The sequence below is a fragment of the Colletes gigas genome, unplaced genomic scaffold, assembly GCF_013123115.1.
Source record: "Colletes gigas isolate AHSC1104 unplaced genomic scaffold, ASM1312311v1 Colletes_gigas_Sc00023, whole genome shotgun sequence".
NCBI classification, from domain to species: domain Eukaryota; kingdom Metazoa; phylum Arthropoda; class Insecta; order Hymenoptera; family Colletidae; genus Colletes; species Colletes gigas.
The window spans coordinates 31,218-45,653 of NW_025106652.1; the positions used below are offsets into that span (position 1 = coordinate 31,218).

The 14,436-nt window shown below is 33.8% G+C and overlaps 1 protein-coding gene across 1 annotated transcript in view; it reads left to right on the plus strand.

The window, feature by feature from the left end:
• The first annotated feature begins 282 nt into the window (after positions 1 to 282).
• Positions 283 to 14,436, plus strand: part of LOC122401236 (midasin) — a 49,649-nt gene continuing 35,495 nt past the window's right edge. Inside the window, exons 1-10 of the mRNA XM_043403236.1 lie at positions 283 to 402; positions 662 to 888; positions 1,450 to 1,689; positions 1,779 to 5,512; positions 5,729 to 6,170; positions 6,255 to 6,618; positions 6,758 to 7,075; positions 7,248 to 7,547; positions 7,647 to 7,871; positions 8,624 to 8,752. Of these exons, the coding sequence (XP_043259171.1) occupies positions 322 to 402; positions 662 to 888; positions 1,450 to 1,689; positions 1,779 to 5,512; positions 5,729 to 6,170; positions 6,255 to 6,618; positions 6,758 to 7,075; positions 7,248 to 7,547; positions 7,647 to 7,871; positions 8,624 to 8,752 (6,060 nt within the window). The 5' untranslated portion in view covers positions 283 to 321. The remainder of the gene's footprint in view (positions 403 to 661; positions 889 to 1,449; positions 1,690 to 1,778; positions 5,513 to 5,728; positions 6,171 to 6,254; positions 6,619 to 6,757; positions 7,076 to 7,247; positions 7,548 to 7,646; positions 7,872 to 8,623; positions 8,753 to 14,436) is intronic.

A 14,436-nucleotide genomic window follows, 5' to 3' on the forward strand; every position in this document is an offset into this window, starting at 1 on the left:
TTCCGTTTAACTTTATATGAAATGTGTAATCGTAGCGAACGACTCGTTACTACACTGCAAATAATTATGCAATTTTAAAATATATACCAATCACGGTTGATAATGGGGTTCGCGCTCTTTTGACTTGAAATCCACTATTTCTAACTACACAAATTAAAAAATTATAGGGATTTGTTTTGTAATAAAAGGACAAACTGCGTATGTTAAAAACTAGTTCGAGGTTCGAGTCGAGCGAAACCGCCAAAGGAGCATGTTGTTTGTGCATCGATTTCGACATTTGCACAAAGTCCCACGTGTGATTTAATTTTTATTTTTTTAAAGATGCTTCTACAAAGTTTGACGATCTTTATTGAAAGAAAGAAAAATTATGCGTATAAGCTCGCATCCTATACAAATGATAAGGTAAATTAATTTTCTTTCAATACATCTATAACAATTTTCTTTTAATTACTAAACATAGTGTTCAGTTTTCCTTTTATTTCTGCTAGTATTGTTATTTCATATGAATGGCTTTTAGTATCTGCTTTATATATTTAAAATCATAATTTATTAGTCGAATTAATAGAAAATGATGTTTTTCTGTCACTGTATTTAATTATATGATTTAATCTTTTGTCATGTTACAATTACAATTTTTGAATTGTACGTAATTTTGTTATAGGAGCTTAACAAGAATGACCGTGACAACATTTTAGATATTCTATGTGAGTTTTTAATGGATCCAGAATGTACAGTGGATGTTGCAGAATGTTTTCCACAATTATTGCCTGCATTAATTTCTTCAAGCATTTCTATAGACAATATCTCTTTCAATGATGGGGATGCTCTTCATAAGTTAAACTCCGTTATCCTTGGAAAACTTGTTCACAAAAATTATGATTTATTAACGTATGTATTTTTATATTTATTTAAGATACTGCATTGATTTTTTATTAGTTCTTTTCATATACCTTGTCTTTATTCACCCTAATATATTCTTACTAATATTTTGTGATTAAAAATATCATCATGAACTGCTAATAATTCTTCGTAGTTATAAATTGTATTTTGTAATTCTTTCATGCTCAACAACATTTCCGATTGAGAGTTACAGCCTGGGATAATTTATATAGGAATGTGCAGAATCAATCTTTGATACCTTATATTACATCACAATTTTCTTACCATATAAGAATAAAATTATTAATTTTTATAATATATAACAATTGTATAGTATGGTTGAAAGTAATTAAATTTGATTGCAGTATAAAATTCACTGTTGTTTATTTAATTATAATATTTTCTGTATAGTACAGATGCATGATTTTTTTTTATAACTATATAATTACATGTATAAACAAATAAATCAAAGCACATAAACGATTGTAAAATGCGTTTAAAAAATAAGAAAAATAGACGAACAGATGCATTAATAAATAAATAATTTTATGAAGTAATATTTAATTATAGATTTGTTTTGCATTATTTTGATGCAAATCCAGCACCATTTGAATCCATCGAAGATGATTATAGTCCTTCTTCAAAGAGGCATAACAGAAGAAATACAGCAATCGTTACTGAAGTTTCTAATTATCATCTAGTCACTGCTTGCTATGATATTCTATGTAGTTCGCCAATGCACTTTATATATACATGGAATTGGTCTAAGTTTTACAAATATTTAACAGTCGATGATGAATGTGTTAGATGGTAATATATATTACTTATTTTTACATAAAAAGTAATATAACGTATAATAAAGGCTATATAAAAAGAATATTAATTTCTAATTTTTTCAGGGTTGCAATGAAATGTATCGCTATTGTGTTAGGAATGTCAGAATCTTGCTATTTGTCTCACACGAATGATTTTCTTTCAAAGAGTCTACAATTTTCTATTAAACACAAAGAAATTTGTCAGAATAATATAACGTCTGCAGAAACTGGAGAAATCGATCGATTGTTTAATGATCTACCATCTGTAGAATCTATTGGAGGAATTCTGCTTCCAGTTTTTAAAAATTTGAAACCAAAAAAAAAATTGAATTTAATTCCAGTTCCATCTGCACAAAGAAATTTACAGAATTTAGCTTTTGCGGTATCTTCTAATAAATGTGTATGTTTACAAGGTGCAGTTGGCTCTGGAAAGACTGCTCTAATAGAATTTTTAGCACATGCAACAGGCCATGATGTACAAAATTTTGCGAAGGTACAGTTAGGTGATCAAACAGACTCTAAAATATTATTGGGAATGTACAGATGTACAGATATTCCTGGAGAATTTCTGTGGCAACCTGGAATTTTGACAGAAGCTGTGTTATCTGGTAAATGGTTGCTTCTAGAAGACATTGATTGCGCTCCAACAGATGTTGTCAGTGTTATTGGACATCTTTTGGAAAGCAAAACATTGTCAGTTCCTGGCTATAGAGACTGTGTACATGTAAAAAGCGGATTTCAGTTATTTGTTACTATGAGATTAGCATCCAGTGGAACACAAAAGCCAATGAATGTGTCTGTGCCATTTCAGAAACATTGGTTTAGCATTAATGTAGAACCTTTGTCAAAAGAAGAACTTATAACCGTTGTTCAAACGTTATTTCCTGTATTACATACAGTGGCGACGAGAATTATCGACGTATTTCTACTGTTTTCTGTTGGCAATCACGACAATGATATTGTAAATACTGTGAGAAATGCTAGACAAATTTCTACAAGAGATTTGATTAAGTGGTGTTCTAGGGCTGTTGTTGATTTTGATGTATCTTCACCAGCATCTGCATTGAATATTTTTCAAGATGCTTTGGATATATTTTGCTGCTCTGTGCCTAATTGTGTACAACGATTAAATTTGGCAACATCAGTAGCGCATAAATTGGGTATTGTTAAAACAAAAGCAGAATACTTTTGTGAAATGCATAAACCATCATTGAATCTTTATAAGAAAAGTCTTACTATTGGTAGAGTAAAATTAAAGGTACAAAAACCCGACCGTGTAAAAATGGAATTAAAAAATTCAAACTTCTCTTATACAAGACCATCTGTATGTCTTCTAGAACGAATAGCTAGTTGTGTTATGCAAAAAGAATCTGTCCTTCTTGTCGGAGAAACAGGAACAGGGAAAACAAGTTGTGTTCAATATCTTGCACAGATAACAGGCCATAAATTGATAGTAATAAATATGAACCAACAAAGCGAAAGTACAGATTTACTTGGTGGATATAAACCAGTAGATTTCAAACTTTTAATCTTTCCAATTCGTGAAGAGTTTGAAATTTTATTTCGATCCTATTTTGCAATTGAACCAAATCAAAAATTTTTGAGTCACATTGGACATTGTTTCGAAGAAAGAAAGTGGAAGACACTGACTAGTTTGATGGTTCATAGTGCTGGCGCAGCATTGAAAAGATTAAGCGCAAGTCCAAGAAATCAGGATGTAGTAGAACGTTTACAAAAATGGGAAAAAATGGCACAAAAATTGGAGAAACTTTTGTCTCAAGTGCAAAGTCAGTACTCCTTGGCATTTTCTTTTGTGGAAGGCAGCTTAGTGAAAGCATTAAAAAACGGAGATTGGGTTTTATTGGATGAGATCAATTTGGCTACTGCAGAAACATTGGAGTGTCTGTCTGGACTACTGGAAGGATCGTGTGGATCATTGTCTTTAATAGAGCGCGGAGACAAAGAACCAATTAAAAGACATGAAAATTTTGCAATTTTTGCATGTATGAATCCCGCTACAGATGTTGGAAAGAAAGATCTTCCTGTAGGACTCAGAAATAGATTTACAGAATTTTTCATCGATGAGCTTGTGGAAAAATCAGATTTGCAACTTTTAGCAAGTTCTTATTTAAAAGATTTAAATCTTCCACCAGAGAAAATCGAAAGTATCGTCAAATTTTATTTGAATGTTAGAAAAGAAGCCGAAACTAATCTTCTTGATGGAACTGGGCATAAACCGCACTACAGTTTACGAACGCTTTGTCGGGCACTCAGCGTGTCTGCACAAAATCCTTGTGGAAACGTATTGAGATCTTTATACGAAGCATTTTGTTTAAGTTTTCTAACGCAATTGGATAGTCACTCTTATCCTCTAGTACAAAGAATGATTGTAAAGGCTATTTTAACTAATAAAGCTGCAGCTGCGATTCTTGGAACTCCAATTTCAAGACCACGTAGTGTATCTGCAGAACATTTTATATGTTTTGAAGGATATTGGATTCCTAAAGGTGATCTTCAGCCACAGATACCTGAAAACTACATACTCACAGAAACAGTGAGACAAAATTTAAAAGATTTAGTGAGAGTAGTATCCATTGGAAAAATGCCTGTATTGTTACAAGGTGATACTTCTGTAGGAAAGACTAGTTTAATAACATATTTAGCCAAAACCTCTGGGCATGTCTGTGTCAGAATCAACAATCATGAACATACTGATTTGCAGGAGTATGTCGGTACTTATGTAGCTGATTCTACTGGAAAATTAGTTTTTAAGGAGGGTGTTTTAGTGGATGCTATGCGTAAAGGATACTGGATTATTTTGGACGAATTGAATTTAGCACCCAGTGATGTTTTAGAGGCCTTAAATAGAGTTCTCGATGACAATAGAGAACTATATATTCCAGAAACCCAACAATTGGTTAAAGCACATGATAGTTTCATGCTTTTTGCTACTCAGAATCCTCCCGGATTATATGGCGGAAGAAAGGTACTTTCACGGGCGTTTAGAAATAGATTCGTTGAACTACATTTCGATGAAATTCCGCCGAAAGAGCTTCAAGTAATATTACACAAAAGATGTAAGATGCCGGAAACATACTGCAAACAAGTAATTAATGTGATGACGGAACTTCAAGTTCGAAGAAAGAGCACCGCGACCTTTGCTGGAAAAAAAGGGTTTATAACGCTTAGAGACTTATTCCGTTGGGCTGAAAGATATCATCTTGCACCTGATACTAAAGGCACTTTGTATGATTGGAGTCAACATCTAGCCGATGAAGGGTATTTGGTATTGTCTTCGAAGGTCCGTCATCCAGAAGAATGTTCGGAAATTATACAGGTCTTGAAAAAACATTTGAAAAGAGATGTCGATCCAGATTCTCTATTTTCACTTTCTGAGAAGACTTCTCCTGTAACCAAACCAATTTTGGAATTTCTTCTGTCGAAGAAGATACCAGGATTTGAGCACTTAGTTTGGACATTCCAAATGCGTAAAATGGCGGTGCTTCTTACAAAGGCCTGCGATTTTAAAGAGCCAGTTCTCTTGATCGGCGAAACAGGAGGTGGCAAAACTACAGTTTGTCAACTTCTGTCAGTAATTAGACAACAAAAAATTAGTATCGTTAATTGTCATATGCACACAGAAGCTTCAGATTTCCTTGGAAGTCTCCGTCCTGTTAGAGACCATAAAGAAAGTCAGAAACTGTTCGAATGGGTAGATGGCCTTTTGGTGGAAGCCATGAAAAATGGCGATTTCTTTTTAGTAGATGAAATCTCTTTAGCAGATGATAGTGTTCTTGAGCGACTAAACTCTCTTTTAGGTAAGTATTTCTTGAATTAATTTTACAATTTAAATAATATCAGTATAAAACTTTGAGAACCGAAATGGATTCGAAGGAAACAAATATTTCTTTGTGAAAATATTTTATACGATAAAAAGAGAAGCTCGTATCTATTTGACGAATATTGAATTCATGTATCGTATAAAATTTATTATTTCTTTCTTTTTAATTCGATTAATTTGTTTCTATTTTTAGAACCTGAACGTAAACTTTTGATTGCCGAAAAACCGTCGACCGAAAAAAATGCAACAGTCACTGCAAATGAAGATTTTATCTTTGTCGGTACGATGAATCCTGGGGGCGATTATGGTAAAAAGGAGCTTTCGCCAGCCCTTAGAAATAGATTTACCGAAATTTGGTGTGAAGGTTGTGCCTCGTTAGATGATCTTAGACGCATTATGGTACACAATCTAAATCAGAAATTCAAGGAAAGCGTTTCTACAGCAATAATAGAATTTCTTAATTGGCTACAAACAACAGAAATAGGAAAGAAACTTATTGTGAGTGTCAGAGATGTGCTTACATGGGTGAATTTTGTTAATTGTTGCGAAGGGTTGGAAATGGGCGATGCTTTCTTCCATGGTGCAGCGTTAAGTTATATCGATGGACTCGGAGCCGGTTTGACTGCCACAGAAAAGTAAGTTTTGTTTAAAAAAAAATTAATTTTCATAATAAATTCATTTAATTTGTTTTATAACAAGTAATACTATATACTTTTTAGTTCAAAGAAATTTAAGGATTTTAAGGGTTCAGCATTGAAGTTCATTGAATATCAAGTACAAAATACATTAAAGTCTAAGCTACTACTGGACTGTGGGGAGTCTGATGTTGAAGATCATGGGGATAAATTTGGAATCCCTCCATTTTATATAAAAAAGGGCGATGAACAAATTCCACGTGACACAGGATTTACTTTTACGAGCCCAATGACCAAAATAAATACTTTGAAAATATTGCGTGCCCTACAATTGGCGAAGCCAATTTTGTTGGAAGGTAGTCCCGGAGTTGGGAAAACTAGCTTGGTTTCTGCACTTGCGAGAGCTTCCGGACACCGTCTCCTTCGACTGAACCTTAGTGATCAAACGGTAAATATTTTTAATGTTAAAAAGAATGATTTATTAATTTACTTATACATATATTTAATTAATTATACTTGTTCAATAAATTCAGTTCTATTTTATAAATAATTTTATTTCTGCTGCAAATATTTGAAATATTATATAGGATATTTCGGATCTGTTTGGAGCTGATTTACCAATTGAGGGGGGAAAGCCTGGTGAATTTTCTTGGAGAGATGGACCTTTTCTAAGGGCCCTTAAAAATGGGGATTGGATACTTCTTGACGAATTAAATCTTGCATCACAGTCTGTCCTTGAAGGACTAAATGCTTGTCTCGATCATCGCGGCGAAATTTACATTCCAGAGTTAGGAATGACTTTTGCCGTGAAACCAGGCACTCGGTTATTTGGTTGTCAGAATCCTCTCCGTCAAGGTGGAGCTAGAAGGGGGCTTCCAAAGTCATTTTTGAATCGTTTTACTCAGGTGAGTAAATTCGTTTATTCGTTTCAGTTAATACTTCATACGTATAGACGCTAAAAAATTACGAAGTTTCCCAATGTAGGCAAGATAATTGTTTAACACGATTAGCTACGCCATTTCTTATGATTTCATTTTATTACAGAGATTAATCGAAGCTACGACTTTCTTTTTTCAGGTTTTTGTGAATGTGCTTGAGCAGGGTGATCTGAAATTTATTTTAAAAGCTCAATTTTCGGAGTTGCCAGAAGATTTATTGAATAAAATGATTATGTTTAACGAAAAGTTGAGTTCTGAAGTGGGAATTACATGGGCACACGCGGGATCGCCTTGGGAGATGAATCTTCGAGATGTTACCAGATGGTGCGAAATAACCATGGCAGCTTTCAAACGGAGTTCAATGAAGACCTTTAATCCTGGAAAAGGCGCTCAATTACTTTATGTTGACAGAATGAGGATAAATGAAGACAAAAGCAAGGTAAGATGTTTATAATAATCATTAATATTTTCAGTATATTGTAATGGAGGTATCGCTACGTGAATTGGCCTGTCATATCGAAAAACATTAAAATTATAGGTGATCGAGGTATACAATAGTATATTCTCGTTGGACGATTATCCTCTGCCAGATCGAAAATTTCCGATCCATTTGACGAAAGAAAAGGTTTTCTTAGGGGATGAAACGTTGGATCGTAGTGATTCCGCGGTGTACGGGGACGACGATTTGCTGCTTCTCAGGGAACAGAAAACTACCCTCAAAGGTCTCGTACAGTGTATCAACATGAACTGGATGTCCATTCTCGTAAGTACTGTTTGAAATACTCAACTATTATAGTTACGAAAAAGTTACTTAATGTATAGATTCTAATTACTTTATGACGTACATATTATTCCGTATTTATTCTATCCGATATATTTTCGAAAAGGATAATCTTTTTGTCCATTTTAAAAAATCAAATATTCTTTAAGTACTAAATAAAAATAATATACAGGGTGTTCGACCACCCCTGGGAAAATTTTAATGGGGGATTCTAGAGGCCAAAATAAGACGAAAATCAAGAATACCAACTTATTGATGGAGGCTTCGTTAAAAAGTTATTAACAATTGAATTCAAAAATTTCAGATCGTTCTGGAAAAATTATTTTCGGTTGCATTGGTCAATTAAAATAATTTTTGGTAAATACACATACCTCCGAAATCCTATTCACTTTCTAGAAAAAAATTCGAGGTGTGAAATTTTTTGACGGAAAAAAAAAATTTGAAATCGTTCTGGAAAAATTATTTTCGGTTGCGGGGGTCAATTACAATAATTTTTGGTGAATAGACATACCCCTGAAATCCTGCGCATTTTCGAGAAAAAAATTCAGTACGGGCGGAACTTTAAACGTTAATAACTTTTTAACAAAGCCTCCATTAACATATTGGTATTCTTGATTTTCGTCTTATTTTGGCCTCTAGAATCCCCCATTAAAATTTTTCCCAGGAGTGGCCGAACACCCTGTATAGAGTGCTATTATACTTAGTTTTACTTTGTTATATTAATTCTGCAACAGATCGGAGAATCTGGAAGCGGGAAGAGCAGTCTCGTTCGTCTTCTTGCGAATTTGGCTGGACAAAAGCTGAAATCAATCGTCATAAATTCTGCAATAGACACTACGGAAATTTTGGGCGGCTTTGAACAGGTAAGCCTTTTTGTAACGATATATGTATAGAGGTATAGACCATTTAATAAGTAATTCCTGCAAGATAATATTACGTTTGTTATTTTCTTGAACTTACTGTTTATCAAAGTTTTTACTTATTGACCGCTGAAGTTGACGGCATAGATAATAATTTACCTACAGTGAGATGCAACAGATCTATTCACTGGTGAGGTAGCTCACGCCGTGTTCTTTTCCATCACTTTTAGTATAGTTATTCGTTCGCTAAAAACGAGGTGCAGAGGAGGATTTACTCTGCGCCCTTACTTCTACCGGTATTAACATTTTGCATTATTATAATTAATTGTATCCATTATTTGCGAAATTATTTGAAGTAAATGATAGGATAGGGAGGCTAGACAGTTGCTGCTGTCAAAGGTAATCTATTTTTATTTACACATTTAATGACATCGATTAGTTTTATAAACGCAAATAGTGCTTGTATAATTAGCGATATAAATATTGCAATCAATTTGACCGACGTTCTCCGTTATGCGTCTATTAAATCTGCCAAGCACCGGTTATTAATGAACTTAAATTAATATTCTTAAATCTATCATCGTTTGGCTAACATTCATTTTTAATTAATAATTAATAATTAAACTTACTCGTAACATTTCTTATCTCCGCGTTTCTTAATGAAAGTCTTTCAAGAGAAATTGACATTGTTTCAGGGATTCCGGACTTAATTTTATTTTATACTAGCTGATAGTTTTATGCTACAGACTGAAAGTATATTTAGATTATTGAAAATTCATTGAAAAAGAGGATTTAAAATAGAATATTTATTTTTCCAACTAATATTATTCGATACAGTACAAAATGAACCACACAACTAAAATTCTTCATACTTCCTGTTTCGTTGAAGATGGGACAAAGTGGCAAAGAAAAAACTTAAATCCTATAATAAAGTCTCGCTTGAGGCTACATTTGTTCACATTTAATAACTTTTCGCGCTTCTTTTATATATTTTACTGAAACATCGATGCTTTTTTAAAAGTACCCTTTTGAGGGGTGAGGGAATATGAAAATTTTATTTCAATTTAATACTTGTCCTTTAAAATTATTGTAGCAACATTGGTCGCAAAGCGAAGGTGAGTAGCAATTTTTACAATTTTATTTTATCAAAGGAAAGACAGTATTCGGTTGCCAACATACTTTATTGTTTTCTCTATGGATCCCTATAATTCTTTTCTCTTATTCCTCCCGGTATACTGTTACGATAACGGAAATAGTAATTACGTTTTCAAGTTACCGGGAGTTGCATCTTTTACGGACTGAGTTCTTGCAAGTCATGCTGTTCGAAACTTCCGGTTGGAAGCCGTAACTTTTTGGAACCGTGTTCTGATATTTTGCCAGGATTGTTATCAGTGCCAGCGTCAGGGTATTATCGGTGTCAGTGTGCTCAGCCCCTGCAATGCTGGACCACTCCTCTGATAGAATACAATTTATACCCGAAAACCTTCAAGTACAAATCGTGGAAATCTAACTTTCGATGCACAGTGGCTCGCAATTAAAATCGTTCATCATTCTACTTTTTTTTATTTCGTTTATAAAATACTATACATATACAGGGTGTTCGGCCATCCTTGGGAAAAATTTTAATGGGAGATTCTAAAGGCTAAAATAAGACGAAAATCAAGGATACTAATTTGTTGATTGAGGCTTCGCTAAAAAGTTATAGAAACATTTCCGGCCACACAGTATATTTTCGGTAAAGAATTTTTTTCTCGAAAGTGCGTAGGAATTCTAGGGTATGTGTATTGGCCAAAAATGATTGTAATTGATCCCTGCAACCAAAAATAATTTTTTTAGAACGATTTGACATTTTTTAATTTTGTCGAAAAATTTCACACCTTATCGATTTTTTTCTCGGATGTGGGTAATATTTCGGGTGTATGTCTATTCCCCAAAAATTATTGTAATTGACACCAGGAACCGAAAATAATTTTTTCAGAACGATTTGAAAAAAAATTTTTTCGCCGAAAGGCACCTGCCGATTTTTCTTAAAAATTCGTTTTTTATTTTTGACAAATTTGTTTGCCGCTGTACGGAAATGTTGTCTAATACCTTTTTGTAGGTGCCCATGAGCACTACTTCAGAAAAAAATTTCAATGAAATATATGCACTATTGTAGGAGTTATGGCCGTTTGAAAATTGGACCATTTTTAAGGTGTTTTTCTCATTTTACGAGGTCAAGGAAGAACCTTACGAATATTTTTGGAATTTCTACACATTCTTCGCCAAAATACACGTTATTTCCCCTTCGAAACATTAAAATCCTCCAATCCGTTCAAAAGTTATGATACTTTAAACATTTGCATGAAATTTCGAGGAAGCATTTCTGGCCAGAGAAATTATATTTTTGGTAAAGAATTTTTTTCACGAAAGTGCGTAGGTTTTCGACGGTATGTGTATTGACTAAAAATGATTGTAATTGATCCCTGCAACCAAAAATAATTTTTTTAGAACGATATGAAATTTTTTAATTTTGTCGAAAAATTTCACACCTCCTCGAATTTTTTTCTCGAAAGCGCGTAGGATTTTGGGGGTATGTCTATTCACCAAAACTGATTGTAATTGACTCTCGCAACCAAAAATAATTTTTCCGTGAATGATTTGAAATTTTTTAATTTAATTTTTTAATAACTTTTTAACGAAGCCTCAATCAACAAATTGATATTCTTGATTTTCGTCTTATTTTGGCCTCTAGAATTTCCCATTAAAATTTTTCCCGGGGGTGACCGAACATTCTGTATAGAGCGTTTGACTACTTTCGGGCAATTCTTCTTAGGGAGTGATTATATATTATTATCAAAATGAGTCGAAAATAAAAGGCTTTTTTACTTTGTTACTGTGACTATAGAAAATCATTTTTTAAATAACGTGACATACTATTCGTATTCACAAGCTTGTAGATCGAAGACCTATTCGTGTGAATGTACTGAAATTATGGTGCGAATCGAGCATTCTATCCTAATATTCGATATTCATTGATGCGCCATCAGATGTTTGGCTAATAATCCAGTATGCGAAGCTGGCTTTAGAGACTAAAGAAATTGAAATTCGATCGCTCGTATCTCCTCTTTGAGCGAGGCTTACTCGGCGTGTGTTTATATTACAAAAGAGAGTGTGAAACAGTGAGATGTACCGAATGAAACTTGATTTACTTCCCTACTGGGGTAATTGATCAGTAACATGCACGCTCGAGCTTGTAATTCTAAATAACGGGAATTATTACAAAATAAGTACAGGAAAGTGATCATCTAAACAAACTTAAAATATAGCCAAAGTAAAAAGTAGCGTTTTATTTAAATAGTTATTGTTATTGATACTTTCAATAAATAATGCCCAACGTTATCATTCTCCAAACAGAGCAAGAGTGACGGGCGGTCTCCCAAGTTAGTTCTATTTTACGCCCAAATATAGTTTCAGACTTCGAACGTGTGATTCGTTCATCGAAACTCGTATTCCAATATGAGAATAAGTATAATAGAGATCTTACGTCCGGAAATCCCTAAAGTTTTGCATAGAAAATATATGTGTACTTATATATATGCACGTATGTATGTAAACATATATTCACGTGCATATACACATACACGCGGTAGTTTCTCAAGTCTTAATGTATCCTATTTTGACATTAAATGTGTGTGGGAAACGTTTACGTGCAATGTTTTTACAAATGATACTTTGCGTAATACTTAATTGACGTGACAGAACATTCCGCAAACCATAAAATACGTCACAGTCTTTAAATTGTCCGTAAATTTCACCGATTCTTCCTGTCAAATTTTCAGTTCACCTCCTATTACAAAACACCGTGAAATACATAATAAATAACATGATTTATAACGTAACATCGTATGATCGTTACATCAAGTTTATACATAAGTAATAACACTAAAAGATAGAGATCCACATTTAAATTCAAAATGCTCTTAATGCATTAATTCGTAAAGCTGTTTAGTTTGTTTTTTTTTTTTTATCTCCGTCGAATAAAGTAACTATAATATAATATGTCTCGTCGTTTTCCAATTACTGGATTCTTTTCTAGTAATCGTTCAAATCGAATTCCGTAATCATAAATCTACGTAAAAAGTAACATTTATTCGAAGAATCGTAAAACTGGTACATGCAACGAAAATAATTCGGTCTTGTGGTTACTTTTGCACAAGAATGTGGCCTTACAAAAATATAAAACACTGGTGAGACGTTTACAAAAAACCGATACAAATTTTCTCGCCCTCGAGTCCCTTCACTTTCTCGATGGTACATAGTAAGAAATACTTTCTAAGCGCGGTGGGGAATATTGTGTAATTCAAAAGTACAATGGAATATCGATAGAATGCAACCTCGATGTTTACACGAGAATCTCGTTAGCTGCATTGTGTTGACAAGTAGATGGGGGAAGGAGGGTGGGGTCAGTTTGCAACGAGTGTAGTTAGTGGTGGAAGCGATAGGTAGTTGCGACCGTAGATAGCGGAGGTGCAGAGTATTGCCCGGATATACGAAACGGAATCACGACCATGATTGACCTTTAATACTAGATTTGCAGATATTGTTTGCATCTTTTAATTTTTTTAAGATTGAGATACAACGTGAATTGTTGAGAAATAATAGTTATGTGTTCTGTAATTTGAAATAAATCTAGCGTTAATTAGATCCTCCGATTTGCGTGACCAAACAACCCTAATTGCGCGCCGGATCGAATTTCATTCGTTATCGAAAATTACAATTTATATCTTCGTGAAAGTATAATAATCGGATTGGCCAGATATTTCTCATTAAACGAGTTCAAACACGGCATTACTCACACGTCGTTTAAATCGTTCGAAAAATTTCGAGGAACGCACGATCAAAAATAGTTTGAACGAGGTCGTGTTTGAGCTTATTTTCATCAGATAAACCTCTCCAATCCATTAGCGATACTTTCATAAAGGTACAATGAAAACTGTGCAAGTTAAAATTTCCATTAGCTGATGGACCCATCCAGCGAGCGATAAAAACCGAGACAGAAACGCTTCCGTTCTCGAATATATGTATAAAAACTAACGCATACCTTAATCTGTTTCTTATATCCGGCTAATTCTGATCCGTGTAAGTGGGTTTTGTTCGAACTGGAAAGGTTGCCCCGATAATTGCATGAATCTCAATAATTCCAGGAATTTTTAGTCTCCTTCCTCTCTGCAATTATCGAGGTTCGACAGTGTTAGATCACAGTATAAGATCATTGATAAAGGACTTACATACGCTTATTATAGTTTATTGGACGCCCCGTGTATGTACATATGTGTCGGTATTTATGTATATATTTGTATAATAAGTATATAATAATGACAGTAGTAAATAATACAATATACTAATAATCGAGACAAAAGCTCTCGATCACTTGAGTCCCCAGTTGAGTGGAAAGCTCATTTAAAGGTGCAAACTAGCTAACGTATCCCCTAATTAATGAGTTAATACCTAATTGGTGCGTCTAATATTGTTTCGATTCACATTAAGGAACTATCGTTGCCGATGACTTTCTGGTTTTCTACTGTTTCGCTAGGCTCTCTGTTTCACATTTATTGCCGTTACCTAAATATAATCATCTAAAAGCGAAGTTTTGCATGAAAACGTGCATAAAGTTGGCGAATGATGGACCTATGTAACCCTTTTTA